Source organism: Protopterus annectens, chromosome 15.part0 (assembly GCF_019279795.1).
Source record: "Protopterus annectens isolate FY-2018-M chromosome 15.part0, PAN1.0, whole genome shotgun sequence".
Lineage (NCBI taxonomy): Eukaryota > Metazoa > Chordata > Ceratodontiformes > Protopteridae > Protopterus > Protopterus annectens.
The window spans coordinates 239,652,995-239,668,163 of NC_056749.1; the positions used below are offsets into that span (position 1 = coordinate 239,652,995).

The window sequence follows — 15,169 nt, forward strand, 5'->3', positions numbered from 1 at the left end:
TCAGATTTATAGAGTACAGCAACTCCACCACCCTTTTTGTTTAGACGATCCTGCCTTAAAATGCTATAGCCAGGGGGAGTAATTTCGTTGTCTTTGGTACCTGGTTTAAGCCAGGTTTCAGTGAGACAGAGAATATCAAATGAGTAGAGGTCAATTAAAGCATGGAGTTGTGTAATTTTATTGTTAATGCTATGAATATTTAGGTGTGCTATAGAAAGGGAGTTAGAAGAGAAAGGTGAACTCAAATTGTTAGTAGTTTGGTTTGAGAGGGTGTGGAGGAGGGAAGTATTTGGGCCAGGGTTGGGGTGAATGTCCCCATGTAACAGTAAGAGTGTTTGAGGGAGTGGAAATAATTTTGAGTTTTTAGAGGGTATTAGGTAGAACTTTCTAGTTGTGTGATACTTGTTATGGAGTATTCTGTGATAGTGTGGGGGAAAGTAAGGGCAGGATGAGAGGAGGTTAATGTAGGTTTGTTCAGGTAGGGGAAGGACAGAGCTAGTGTGTTTAGCTAAGCTAGGAGATCTGCTGAGGGTGTAGTACTCATAGGAAGTATGGATTCATTGACACCTCCTAAGGGCATTTTCCTTGCTTACCAACTGCTGAATTTCATTGGAATAATCACTGATGAATGTCCATGAAGCTCTCTGAGTCTGCTCTGCCACCCTCTTTCAACATCTCCAAATATCGCAGGCAAAAAAACTGTTATCTCATGTTGAAAAAGAATGATAATAATCATACACATTTCCAATAACATCACAAACACTATCATGATATATACTCCTATATCGGCAGCAAATTGCCTGGAGTTATGGGACAATGCTGACAGTAGATGAGTGGTATCATCGGCAGAGGCAGTTAAATCACATAAAAGCTTCTTTTTCTTTCAACAATAGTTTGACAATTCTGTCTGTAGATATAAATATAGCTTTGTATTCTGATAAAAAGGTGTCAGAAGTAAAAGAAGTATGTAAAACCTCATCCAAACATACATGTTTAGGGTTCAAGCCCTCAGTTTATGAATTAACTGTAGCCCCATGTCATTAAAAAGTTCTTTGAGTTCAGACTAAAATGGATCATTTCCCACAGCACCACTGGGATACCTAAAGACACGGAGCCCTTTAGGAACTATTTTTCAATGCAACACTAAATATAGATTGTCATATACAAGACCCTGATATTTTGTTCAAATGTTTTTAGTTGGCTTTTATAACCAAATTATACACACCTCCCACCTTTTCAACAGTCTAAAGACTGGGAGATTGTGTTATATTACAAAATGAATTGTTGGGTTTACCAAGAAAAGAAGTTAAAGAACACCTGTGATACCTAATGTTTAAACTGACAGCTGTTGTTTATGGCTTCATAGGTTAGTAATAGGCTAACTGCCCTTGTGAGCCATTTTAAGCCTAGCCAGTTATCCCCTGTGAGATTCAAACCCTGGACCTTGTGTTTGTAAGGCAAACACCTTAACCATTATGCCACCCTTCTGGCAAAAGAAACTGACTGCCTTTCACTGTAGTCAGGGATTGAACCCTGTAATCTGCACACATAAAACCATCTTTCTAACCACTAGGCCAGAGGAGTGGCAGTTCTTTATCCTGTGCCACCACTGAATTACAAAGAAGAACCAAAGGAGGCTCAATAAAAGTACTTTCAAACAGTTCATCAGAAATGTAAGACTGCTGAAATTGTTATAACATGTCCAAAGAAGGCTGAATTCCTTGTAGAGCTGAAGTAAAGTTACCAAACAAAACATTCAGTTCACTATTAATCAAATGTAACATAAATATAGGTGTAGCATCTGTATTTCAGCGAGAAGGAGTAATTGATGTCAGCTATCTGAGAAACATGGACAAGAATAAACTAAAAACACCAACCAGAAACTCGGACCAAAGCAAAAAACTCATCACGGAGTTGGTTTCAAAAAAATCCGAGGTTCGTGAAAACTGATTAGGAGGTGGCTTTGTCATTATGTACCACAATAATCATGGTAAGGCAATGGAAAACATGAAACACAGAATAGGTTTGCATCTTTGAACTTATATATGGTAATTATAAGAAAATCACTGATGTGTTACCAGATCTTATTTATCAAAGGTACTTGGAACCTGATATCTATTCTTTTGTGCATACTGAAGACCCTAGAATTGGTCTCCTCTTTGGTATCCCAAAAATCCATAAATCTGGATATCCAACACCTTTTAGACCCAATTGTTTCTAGTCCTGGCTGTGTTGCAGAAGGTATTTCTGTTTATTTAGATAGCATGTTAAATCCTGTTGTGTGAGTTCCTGATAGTTACATAAAGGATTCATGGGATTTTTTGAGCAAGTTACAGTGTTTTTCTTTTGATGGCACTAAGACCATGTTGGTTATTTTAGATATTATATCTTTACTTACTTGTATACCTATCACTGAAAGCAATGCATTTGTTAGAAACTATTTATATTTATTTCTCTAATAACTTTATTAGCAATATTTGTTTATTGCATGAATTCTTTTTGGAAAACATTTTTTTTTTATTTTTAACTATCAGTATTACCAACAGGTCAGAGGTATGGCCATAGGGGGATGAATTTCTATCAGAACTTTAATTTATCAAGTTATTTGTAGACAGAGGTTACAAGAATGAGGAACATGGGGCAACACATACATAAATTATTAATAAAATGCACACATTATACTCTTTAATTTTATTAGAGAAATTAATGAAAAAGATAGAGTGAAAAGAAAAGATGGTAATTTTTTGGGTAGGTCTTTGTGTTTAGATATGATTATGGATAGTCATAACATCAGAAAGGTAATAGCTAATAACTGGAATATACTGAAGTGAAATATGGAATTGTTTAAAGCTGTATGTAATTCTCCTAGTTTTGCCTAGAGAAGGAATTTAAAGAAATTGTTAAAGAAGGATGAAACTAAGATACATTTACCATCTACAGATAAGCCCCAAGGAATGTTTAAATGTTTTTTCAGTACTTGCATATTATCGCAACCATATTTCGAAGTCGCCCAAAAGTTATAGCGAGACTAGTTTATGTTACAGTGAAATGGGGTGTGTAAACTACAAATAACTTTTTTATCACATTGCTTCTGAAACAGGACCAGGAATAACAGAGAAATGCCTCTTCCTGGGTAGCGTTCTTTAGCGCCGTGTGTGAATGGAAAAGTTTGCTAAGGCATACAATAGCAGGTTGCCAGTAACAGCTGCTATTCAAGCTTCAGATTAATGTGCTTCTTCACATGTGCATTTCTAACCATATCCTTTTGTTCTGACTTCCTGGAGGGCTGAAGTAAGGTGTGCAATCGGTTATTTTTTTATGGGCACTAGTGTTCTTTTTAAATTGTGTTTTGTTATTTATAGCACTGCGAGCCTCTGTAACATGTTTCTCCTCAACACAGACTACAATGCACATGTTGTTTGTATGCCTTTGAATGGTGTGTATTTTGCCGGTAATCAGTTTGCTTAAATGACTATTCAGTAACAGTAAACACAATAATTACATTGCTATGTGGAAGAATCTGTGCTTGTTGATGTAGTAAGCGCTGCATTATTTATTCTTCCCTGTTCATTTTATTTTGCATGAAGTTACAGCGGTAAAGGACGCTACCATGGAGAGGAATTTGGCCATTACTCCAGTTCCTCTTTCAGAACCAAGGTGATACAAAACTAATTTGGACTCCACACACCCATTTTTAGTTTACTATAAAGTCGGTTCACGATAGCATCAGGAAGTACATGGGGTTAGAAATCTGGTTGCGATAATACGTAAGTACCGTTTTTTCTAACATCTGTAATTTTATTTCTGAAGGTCCTTTCATTTCGTTGTTACCCATGGACAGAGCTATCCTTATTAATTTTTATTACACACACAATGTAAGTAAGAACTTTTCTTACATTAGCCTTGTGTTTTGTGACATGACAATTCCTGCAGAAATGTGTTATGACATCCTAAAACACACATTCTAAGAATCAGCAATGATAAGCAAAGTTACCTGGCAGCCAAATGACATAAGGGAGATTATGTTCTGAACCTTTTCATTGGTTAGGAAGGTCTTACCCTGAGTTGCCTCTAACACCACACCCAGAAATCATTTTATTAACATAAAAGAAGTTATTCTCTATTTTTGATTTTCAGCCTAGTGACTATTGAAAGAGAATCATCCTAACTAAATCATGCAGTAAACCCTTCTGATGTGGGATCTGAATTACCTAAGTACTGGTATAGTGAATGCAGTGGTCACTTTTAAAACACTATTTAAGTAATGAATAGGTCAGAGTGGAAAACCAAGAAAAGAAAAGAAAACGCCAATGAATACTGAGATTCTAAAACTGACATTGTATTGTCAACATAGGACACCCTAAGCTTTGTAAGTGATGTAAATTTAGCACTACATAGGTCTTGTAACTGCAAACATCAAACTGAAAAAAGGTATTCTGTGATACAGTCAACAAAATAATACATTTTATTTCTGTGAAATAATATTTTCATGTGTGTCTTAATTGTACGGTTATTAATTATAATTCATATTTAATACTGTACAGTAAATTTCTTACTTGGCAACTGCATAACTTATACTCTGTATAAGGCATGCTGCAACTCCAACAGAACACTATGTGCATATTTATTTCATGTGAGGTTTGAAGTGCAGAAATGACAAATAATATATATTCCTGCTTCAGTTGAGAGGCTACTGAGATAATTACCTTTTGAAGCATCCATGCCACCGATTACATAAAGTGAACCCACTGTTGATTTTCTGGGTTTTGTTCGGGGGCTCTGCATCATCGGTCTTCTTTCTGGTAGCAGATGGTACTTCATAGCTTCCATGAGAAGTTTCTGGCACTCCAAATCTTCTGTAAATATTGGGCTGGTTTCAAGGTCTGCTAGTAACTAATAGATGTAATTTTTGTACAAAAAAAAACGTTGAAAATGGTTATACTTGTTAAACTGTTTTTACTGCAAAATCAAATGACTTAGAATGTTAAAGCAATAATCATAGCAGATAAATATCAGTAATGTTTTTTTGATATAAAACTGGGTCAAACCAAAATACATGAAACTACTGATTTTATTATCACTGCAGTTCTCCATGGTATGAACCTGGATTTGAAATGTGAAATTGTATTTTGAAATCCATGAAACTGCTGACTCATCCTTTACATATACATGAATTATGACAAGCTGCCATCATATGAGTGGTTTAGAAAATGATTATGTTCATCACATGGAGATAAAAAAAAGAGACGGACATTTAATTCCACTTTTCAATTGTGCATGCAGTGGTTCTACCTATTTAACTTCAATCATTTCATTTTGTTCAGGAAGCAATGATGTCGTTTTACACTTTATTTCTTTTTATCTTCTTTCTTCACTTGTCATTTGTGGTGCGCTAATTGACTTTTTTCTGCCTCATCCTGTGTGTGTTTAATTTTTGCACTTAGGAAGCAGACTCGTGCATTTGAGTGGTCAAAATTTCTGTCCTTATCTTGCCTTAGCAAGCAGAGATGAGAGAGTGGCCGTAAGCAACATGCGTGATGTAAAGATGCTAAGCTGCTTCTTCGTGTTATTGCATGATGAGTGTGACAAATGGAATCTAGAGGACTGGTGGTGGATGCATCAAAGTTTGCTTCACAGCAAATGTTCAAATAATAAATGCATTGTAGCGCATGGAGCACTGCAGTTGTGCTCCAAAATCAGGAAAGAGATAATTAAGTGCTTCCTTAGTCCAAGAGCCCATCTTCAAAGTGCGTTCTGATCCAAAGTTAGTTAAGGACACCTATTGCAATTTTAAGATCTGGTCTCATTCTAGGCAATCACAGTAGAGACTGGTGGCTTGCAAATAACAATGGAAGAAGGTAAAACAGCTTTTAGAAGCTATTAGAAGTTCTCTGTGCCACACTTACATACAGAACATGTTGCAGAACCAAGTGTTTAACAGATTTTAATATTTTTAGTTGCACAGAGGGGAACTTTTTTCTGCCTGCTGTCTCTTTAACAGTGTTAAAGTGTTTTATACCAGCTTTGAAAGCCAGGAAAACACTTTGTGGTCCTAAACTTATATATATATATATATATATATATATATATATATATATATATATATATATATATATACCTGTACATGTACATGGAACCATGACATTTGGTTGAATGTGCTTTGGCTGAATCGCAAATGTTTGAATCGCAGTTGCACACTTCAATGAATGCTCATTTATTTGCAAATCCATTTGATTGAAAATCCAATGCAATACAACATTAACTCCTAATCTACTGAAATTACTAAAACTGGTGTTCTTTGCAGACTCCCGCACAGTGGTGGAGATGCAGTGGATCTTGTCCCACAGCAAGAAGCCTGCATTTAACTTGCTCTTGCTCATGAGTATATTCATTTGTGAATTACTGGGAGCAAATTATTGGAACCTGAGCATTTGGTTCTCAATGTACTGAATCCAATGTGTGCTTGCCTGACCCTGGGCCTAGTGAATGAGTTTGTATGTCCGTGTCATATCTGACATAGGTTCACTGGGGAAGCAACTGAAGGGTGCTGATGGCAGCAAAAGTCACCTCAAGTGCTTCATTTAACAGGTAGCTAGTATCATTCCAGGAGGTCTTAGGATGGCGCTGTGATGAATTTGCTAACTTGAAAAAATATGCCAGGTTGATTTGTAGGCATAATTTTCATGTCTTCACAAAATGTCAGGAGACCTGTGCATTAAATCTTTCACCCAGTACTTTCAAACCGTGGTATTTATAGTTTATTTCATGGTATAGGGAACAAAAGCCATGATTATGACCCCCCCCAGATGACAAGCTTCAAATGGTAACCAGTGAGTTGGAGGACCCAGCAACGGAAAGTGGGAGTAGCAGCTGGATCAAGTTGCCGCTATGGTGACCTGTAGTGGAAGAAGGGGCTTGGTATGACAGGAGGACAGGTTATAATGTGGTGATTGGATCACCAAACAGTACACATCTCTGTTACTTGAAGTGGAATACATGTTGTAGCATGCATGCATCATGACTATCCTGATGTACCTTGTCTCACTTGTGCATTCTTCAAATCCACAATGAATAGGGTTAATGTTTAATTAGGAAATTCGTCATTTTGCCAGTGTATGGGACATTGATTGTCATAGCTGTAACATAGTTCCCCAGCTTGAGCACAATTACATATCTCTATTATCTCTGGGGAGATGTGAATCCCAACCCTTAGGGTACTGGGACAAGGACAGTCTTGATATGTGGACTGGTAAAAAGACTGGTGAAGGGAAGGAGCTAAACTCTCTTCATGGTTGCCCATATATGACAGCCAATCCAATCAAACTTGCCCTACAAGGAGTCAAATAGGCCATGAACCATAGGATCATAGGAGATTACTAAGCTATTAGCCCAGAGGTCTTTTTAAGCCTAGCCATTTCAACTCAATGCAATAGCACAGAAGTGGTAGTCAATACCCAAGACTGCATTTAGTGATGACTGCCCATGTCCAGGAGGGTTGTGGGTCCTGTCCCCCATGAGAATTTAGTGTGACCTATCCACTTGTCCAGGTTCCTCGAACAGCATCATAGAGGTGCTCTGTTTCACATGAATTGGTAGCCTGTTCCAAAGATGTGGCAGTTACTGGGAGACAAAGCTGTCCCTCCAGCATGTCCTATTTAAGTCACGGGACATATTTAAGTCCCTGGAACAAGTAGCACTAGACACATCTGATTTATGGATATGCATCAAGTTCATTAGGTTTGGGTCTTGGATTGCTCTGTAGGCCAGGCATAAGTCTCCCCTAAGAAGTCTATACGATACTGAGTATAGTGACAGGGACTTTTGTCAGTTTGTGTATGGCACATACTAGAGCCTCTTGATCTTTGTTAGAAACATCTAAGGTCTCTCTAATTGCTGCAGGTGCTTAGTATGGTACATGCCAAATGGGGCATTATACTCAATTATGGGCTGGATAAGTGCCAAGTATAGGGGGGTTATAAATTCTTTTGCTCTCAAGGAGATGCCTTTACTAATCAAGTGTGCTAAGTGGAAGCTTTCCTTACTACAGTAAACATGTGGTGGTTGAAGTTAAGGTCGCAGTCAACCTGTGCTCCCATGTCCCTTCCCACTTCATGGTTACTTAGTGTATTGTTGTTGATTTGACAGTGTGAAGGGGCACTGTCTGTGCCGAAGGGAATGATGATGCATTTCTTTGCATTCAGTTTGGGACTGTGACTATTACACCAGTCTTTGAGACCCACTTGGAGTATATTGACATAATTTGGGGATTCAATGATTGTACCTAGTTTGCATTCATCTGCAGACTTGGCCAGCCACAACCTCTTAGTTTTGACCTGAACTTTACCAAACAATAGGATGCCCAGCACTGACCACTGTGGCACCCCACTGGTAACAGGTCTGCTGGTTGATGTAGAGTCACCCACTTTGATAGTGTGTGTCTGGTTTGTGAGCCAGTTGGCAACCCATCTTACAATTAATGGGTTTACATTCAATTTGCTAATGGCCTTGGTCATACTTTCAAAGAAATCCACCAGATTTAACAGGCAGGATCTGCCCTTCATGAAGCCAAATTGGGCAGGATCCAGGGTTTGTAGGTCACCTATGTCTTTATTTTTGAGGTCCATAATGATATGTTTCATGGTCTTACAGATGAGTCTGGTCAGGCTTATGGGTCTGTAATTCCCCGGTCTGTTGCTAGGCCACCTTTGTGGAGGGGAATAACTGTAGCTGTTCTCCATTATGCAGGAAAAAAACTGTGGCTGGGCTATGATTGAAAAGGGTACATAGCAGTGATGCTAGTTCATGCTTTAGCTTGTTTAGAAGACAGCCTGGGATGTCATCTGTTCCCATAGAGACTGCATTTTTTTGCCTTGGACAGGGCTTTGAGGACCTGCTCTTCAGACATGTAGGATTAGGGGGGAGTTTGGTGGAGGGTTTGCTGTAAGTTAGGAGGGGATAAGGGAGTGAAATTTTCAAGAAAGCTATCACTAGCATGTTTGGTATCTCTGTGGGGTCAGTGTGTATGATACCACTGGCCACTCATTCCGCACATGCTTGGGTCCTACCCTTTAGGTTACATATGTAGCTGTAAAGGGCCTTATGGTTATCCTTGGCAGTATTTTTATTTTATTTATTTTTTTTTATTTTACATTTGTTGACCAGGCTGGTCCAACTGGATATATGTCCATTTTCAGGGAAGCGCTAAGCAACTGTGAATAAAGTGTGGTGATTTTATTGGAAGTGTTCGACTCTTGCTGGCTTGAGTTTCTGTGGTTTCACTTACCTTTTGGAGATAAATAAACTCTATAACAAAAGGAAACAATTGCTGTCCAATACCAAGAAGGAACAGGTGCCCAACTGGAAGCAATGTCTCCTTAGCCTGAACAAGCAAATAAGAGAACTAGTGAAATCCTTCAAAGCAAACTTTGAGTAAAACTGGCCACATCTACTAGAGACAATCATAAGGCCTTCTTCACATATGTCCGCAACCTCAAAGGAAGCACCCAAATCTGTTCAGAACTGGTGTTCAAGGACACCACATATACAAATATCATAGATGTAGCAAACTTGCTGGCAAGTTTCAGTTGATTCAGCAAAGACTTCACTCTTCTGTGCCCCCATCAGTAAATCAGGACATCCCTAGTACCTGTCCCCTTGTCCTTATATCTAGGGAACAGGTCATCACTACTCTCTGAAAGGCAAAAAATACAGCTTCCATGAGACCCGATAACATACCAGGCTGCATCCTACATGAACTCATGCAGGAACTTGCAGCGCCATTTGGTGCTCTATTCAACCAAAGTCTGAGTACCAGCTTCATCCCAGCTGAGTGGAGGACAGCCACTGTCAACCCTTTACACAAAGGTAGAGCGTCCATCAGCCTAACTAGCCAGATCTGCAAGGCCATGGAACGGATTATCATGGACCTCATTAACAAGGACATTGGCAATCTCCAAATACTCGATCCTACACAGTTTGGCGTTGTCAAGGGGAGATCATGTCTGCTAAGTTTGGTCAACTTCTTTGAGACAGTCACCAAAGCCATGGATGAGGGGAAGACAGTGCACACCACCTACCTTGATCTGGGCCAAAGCCTTTGACACTATTCCTCACGCGGGCATAATAGGTAAACTCTCTCAACTAGGCATCAATCCATATGTTACCAGATGGGTAGCAAACTGGCTCACTGATAGAACCCACATAGTCAAAACAGGGGAAGCCACTTCAAGCAGTAGAACCGTAACAAGTGGTGTACCCCAGGGTTCGGTCTTGAAGCCTCTGTTATTTGGGATATACTTTTCTGAGGTGCAGGCCAAAACAAGTGGGATATGGCTGACCAAGTTTGCAGATGACTGCAAGCTGGGTGCTGTCATCAATTCCCCTAATGATGTGGATATCCTCCAAGAGGGTCTCACTCAGACAAATGACTGGTGCCAGAAACATGGCCTCAAGCTGAAAACCAAAACATGCATCATCATCCCCTTTGGGGACGCTGACGTCCCCACAAATGATTGCATTAATAACAATGTCCCAAGCACACAATCAGTCATGAGGGATTTGGGCACCTGGGTTGATAGCAAACTGACTTTTGACCACCATGTTGCTTCCATGGTACGGAAAGCCTTCTACATGGCTCACCTCATAAGTAAAGGTATCTCATCCAGGGACTAGGAGGTCATAACATCCCTGTATTCTTCCCTTATAAGGCCCATTATTGAGTACAATGCCCCTTTCAACATGGACCTTGCAAAGCACATGCAGCAGCTGGAGAGACCACAGAGGTGCCTCACCAGCTGTATCCAGGGCCTCAAACATCTACCATACGCAGATAGGCTAAAAGCCCTATATCCCTCTATTCAGTTTCATATAGACTCCTCAGAGGTAACCTCTGTCCGGCATACAAGACGGTCATGGACCCCACCGTGATCGGACTGCTGCATATCTGCAAGTCAAACTCCACTCAAGTAACTCACACACACAGCCTTGACCTGGTCTGCGACATCAACAGGACTTGTTGGTGGGACAAATTTGTGTCCCATAGACTCCCCCATCTATAGAATAGACTCCCTCTCTCCACATCAAGCAGAGTACCTCTTTACCCCTTTTTAAGTGCAACCTGGATAACTGGATTGGAAACAGAAAATATACCCCCAGGGTGATGACTTGTCTAAACATGGGCTAAACTTTTGGCTTGGCTTATAAGGGCCTCAGGGCCAATAGCCTAGTAACCTCCTATAATCCTATGAAAAGTGCAGATAGGCCCCCTCCAATCCAAGATGGCCTGGAAAATGTGTTTAGAACAAACAAACCACTACAAACAGTTCCAGAAGCAGCAGGCCTGCATCTGGACTATGCTATAGCTACTAGCTACCCTTTTTCAGCGGGAAACAGTGAAGAATGTTTAACACAGCAGAAAAATAGCAGTGAGACACTGAAAAAAACATTTAAAACAGCAGAACATCAGCCAGGAGGCTCTAAAGAATGTTTTAAGCAGTTAACAGATCAGTTAATTAAACACTGCTCAGTGGGAAAAGCAGAACAGATAGCTTTAAAACAATGAAAAAATACCAGTAAATACTTAGGAGGAGGCTGGGGGTGATAGACATCGTTGGGAAAGGCTTTAAAAAATGCTGCATTTATTTTATTAGACCAGCTGACACCCATTTGCAGCTATAGCTTTTCACTATTATCATTTGACACAGCATAAATATTAAGAACTGCTGAGAAACATTGAAAAAAATAAACTTAAGACTTCACAATCAAGATTAATCTTTCAAGATGGAGTAAAGGGGGGCTTGGTCCATTTTATAGATAATTACAGAAAAATATTAAGTAATATTAGTAAAATCATTTCTCTACTAAGTGTGAATGTTGTTCTATATGCCATCGGCCATTACTTTCCTATAACAGATGTGACAGTTTGTATGCAAGTCAATGAAATGGCTACCATCTGATAAGAAAAAAAATCACTTAAAAGTAGTATCACATATTTGTACAAGTCTCCTTTTTCAGATGAGTTTTTTTTTTTTTTTTTATGGTGAAAAATGTTCATCCACTTTAAACTGAACTTCCATATTAGAATACATTCTGTCCTACACATTCAGCTAGCACATTTATTAACATCAGCTTCCAGTTTTACTGTACAATCTTCATTATGATAAAAACACTTTAGATTTCTTCCTCTACTTCCCAAAACAATATTGAAAAATCGATCTAATAATCAGCCATAACAATAATGCTGAATGTAAATCAGTGAGAACAAATCTGTTTTGGCCACAGAAAACACAGTAGTTCCACCATATTACTTCAATTATTTCTCCTGAATTTGAAGTAGTCCATTAGACAAGTCTTGAACATATTGGTTTGAGGCACATCTCAGTGGCACCAAAGCTATCAGGAGTGTAGAACCCTAGCAAGGTGAAGAAGACCACCTTAGTTATGCATGCTAAAACTAACTCCATCTGTGCTCCTGCCCCCACATTGACCATATGCCTTACCCTAAAAATAAACCTTTCTGTAACACTGCCATGATTCAGACAAGCTGGAGGCTAGTGTTATAGGGGTGGTGATTAGAGTAAAGATAGCGAAGTAACTAGCTTTCATTTTTCGATCCTTCACAGACTTGATGTTTAGGTAATTTGGTCTTAAGTATTGTCAGTCTTATTTTTGTTGGTGAGTTGTTCAACATTAAGTCTGATCATGCATAAGGGACTTATGAGTGTGCTTGTTTGTGTATACAAATACATTTGCAGAAAGAGTAAAATATCACCTTTCTGCAGACCTCTTAAGATCATGTGGCAAACTTTTCATTAAAAAAGAAAAATAAATGAAAACACTTGGTTGCTAGCTTCCCTTAAGAAATATGTGGCTGTGGCAATAGGAAACTTTACATTTAGAATTACATCTATGCAGGAAACTTTCGCATACCTCTCAACTGTACAGATTTTCGCAGAATATCAAGATTTTTGCCTCATATTTTTGATCTATTCCTCATAAAATTTGTGGTTTTCTGGTAAGTTATTGGATATTGAAGTCACTAAATAAAGACAAACATTTGAGTTTAGACTATATCCTTCAGATAATATGTAATAATGCAAAACGTTTTATTCTAACAACTTTCTATATTTATAGGAAGAATATTTAAATTATGTCCCTATTTTTGGGCCTTTGTCCCCCCATTCTTTCTGGCTTTGTCCAGATTTCTTGCAGTAAGAGGTTGAGAGGTATGCAGGAAAAACAGAACTTGGGACTCTTTTAATCAGACTGTACAACTGTTCGCTTTTGTTTCTGCTTTATTTTTGAAATGTGCATGATAGAATGGAGCACTAGAACAGAAATTTAAGCTTAGAATTCCTCACCATAGAAACTCTGCAATTGCGGTCTGGATTTCCAAGCCACAGGTAGAAAGAATTCAATAAAAGTTTTAGATATTGGTAATGAAAGAATCAGAAAAGTTGTTGAATAGAGTTCTTCTGCATGCAATCCATCTTTTAAACCCAGTGTATTTTGTATGCCATTGTGTAAATATACAAGTGATTGCATATTTTAATGGTTTACCATCATTACCCTGAATCACAGGTGGTTGAGTCCACCTGCGTGATGTCCTACATCCCGAACAAATTTATGCCAAACACCAACATTCCCAACTGGCAAATCTCACACCCTTCTGGACCCATGTTAACGCGTGTTCCTGGGTCCAGAGCGGTAGGGAATTTTGAGGTTTGGTGTTTATGATCGGTATACTGGAATGTGGCATTCTGACTTTCGCTGAAGAATATTGACCATAGGATGACTTGATTGCGTGTGATTTAGGATAATGATGGTAAACCCATTTTAACATGTGTTTTACTCCATCTCCCTACCCACTGATAATCAAACCAATGCCATGGCTGTCCAGTGAGAGCTCCAATGCTCATTTGTTCTTCTCAGGGACAAGAGTCACTGGAGCCCATCCCATATACTCCCCAATCAGGTAAGTTCACTCCATGCCACATCTGTCAGTGAAGCAGCCATGATAGGAATTTCTTATAAATCCCAAATCCCATATCCCCTTGTGGAGACCTATACAACATCAGCATGGGACTATATTACGAGATCGAAATCCCATTTCAGCGAACACCAGAAGACAGACACGTATAGTGTGAACTACAGTAATGTCGAACGTTCAAAACCGCAAAACACGAAATGTCGAAGTGTCATGGTTGGCCTGTCTGTGGTATAGCTCCATAAGGTAAGTGTGCGATAGTTACGGACCTTAGGATTAGGGTGCGGGTTAAGGTAAGTGCATAGATAGGTAATATATGTAAGGTTTAGTGTAGGGTTAGAAGTAGGGTTTCGTTAACTGTATGTGTGTGGATTATTTGTTTTTTTTTGGGTATATTTCTGTAGGGTGAGTGTGCGATAGTTACGGACCTTAGGGTTAGGGTGCGGGTTAAGGTAAGTGCATAGATAGTAATGTATGTAAGGTTTAGTGTAGGGTTAGAAGTAGGGTTTGGTTAGTGTATGTATGTGTTTTATTTATTATGTTTGGGTATTTAGTATGTAGCGCGCAGTGGTGTTGGCTGACTATGACGGTTCGAGATTTGAAATTTCGTGGTTTAGGGGGTTCAGCTTATTTGCAGTTCGGGCTATGTGTGTCAGTGTTGTGGTGTTCGATGATATGGGTTTTCGATTACGTAATATAGACCCCATCAGCATCACTGTATAAGCTTTGGTGCCACCAATGGTAATTAAGTAGGAGTATGCATAAACCCAACCAGTTTGTACAATCATGCCTACTACTCCCCAACCTTGACTATGGAGTTGCAGAACAAGTGGCTGGGGAGCCACCAAATCTCTCTCTCCTGGGTGGGTTCACTGGCAACATCCATGCCTTACCCACCACATTACCTAGTTCTTCCAGCACCCAAACCACTAACTGAATTCAGATTGTCAGAGTTGCAGTTATGGCTTTATCTATTTGTGTCAGAGAATGGAGTTAACAGCAACTTGTATATCTGAATTTACAAATGTATTTGTTTCATCTTATTTATTTTAAGTTTGTTTGTGTCTTTCGGCTTTTCCCGGTTTGGGGTCGCCACAGCGGAACTCCAGTCCGCTAATGTTTGGTAGTGGATTTTTACGTACAGGGTTACCAGCCCTGACGCACAACCTTCAACGAAGGCACGCC

At 39.2% G+C, this 15,169-nt stretch overlaps 1 protein-coding gene across 1 annotated transcript in view; it reads right to left on the reverse strand.

The window, feature by feature from the left end:
* KLHL4 (kelch like family member 4) overlaps positions 1 to 15,169 on the reverse strand; it is a 1,295,922-nt gene that overhangs the window by 513,513 nt on the left and 767,240 nt on the right. The window contains exon 6 of the mRNA XM_044056990.1: positions 4,707 to 4,893. Coding sequence (XP_043912925.1) covers positions 4,707 to 4,893 — 187 coding nt within the window. The remainder of the gene's footprint in view (positions 1 to 4,706; positions 4,894 to 15,169) is intronic.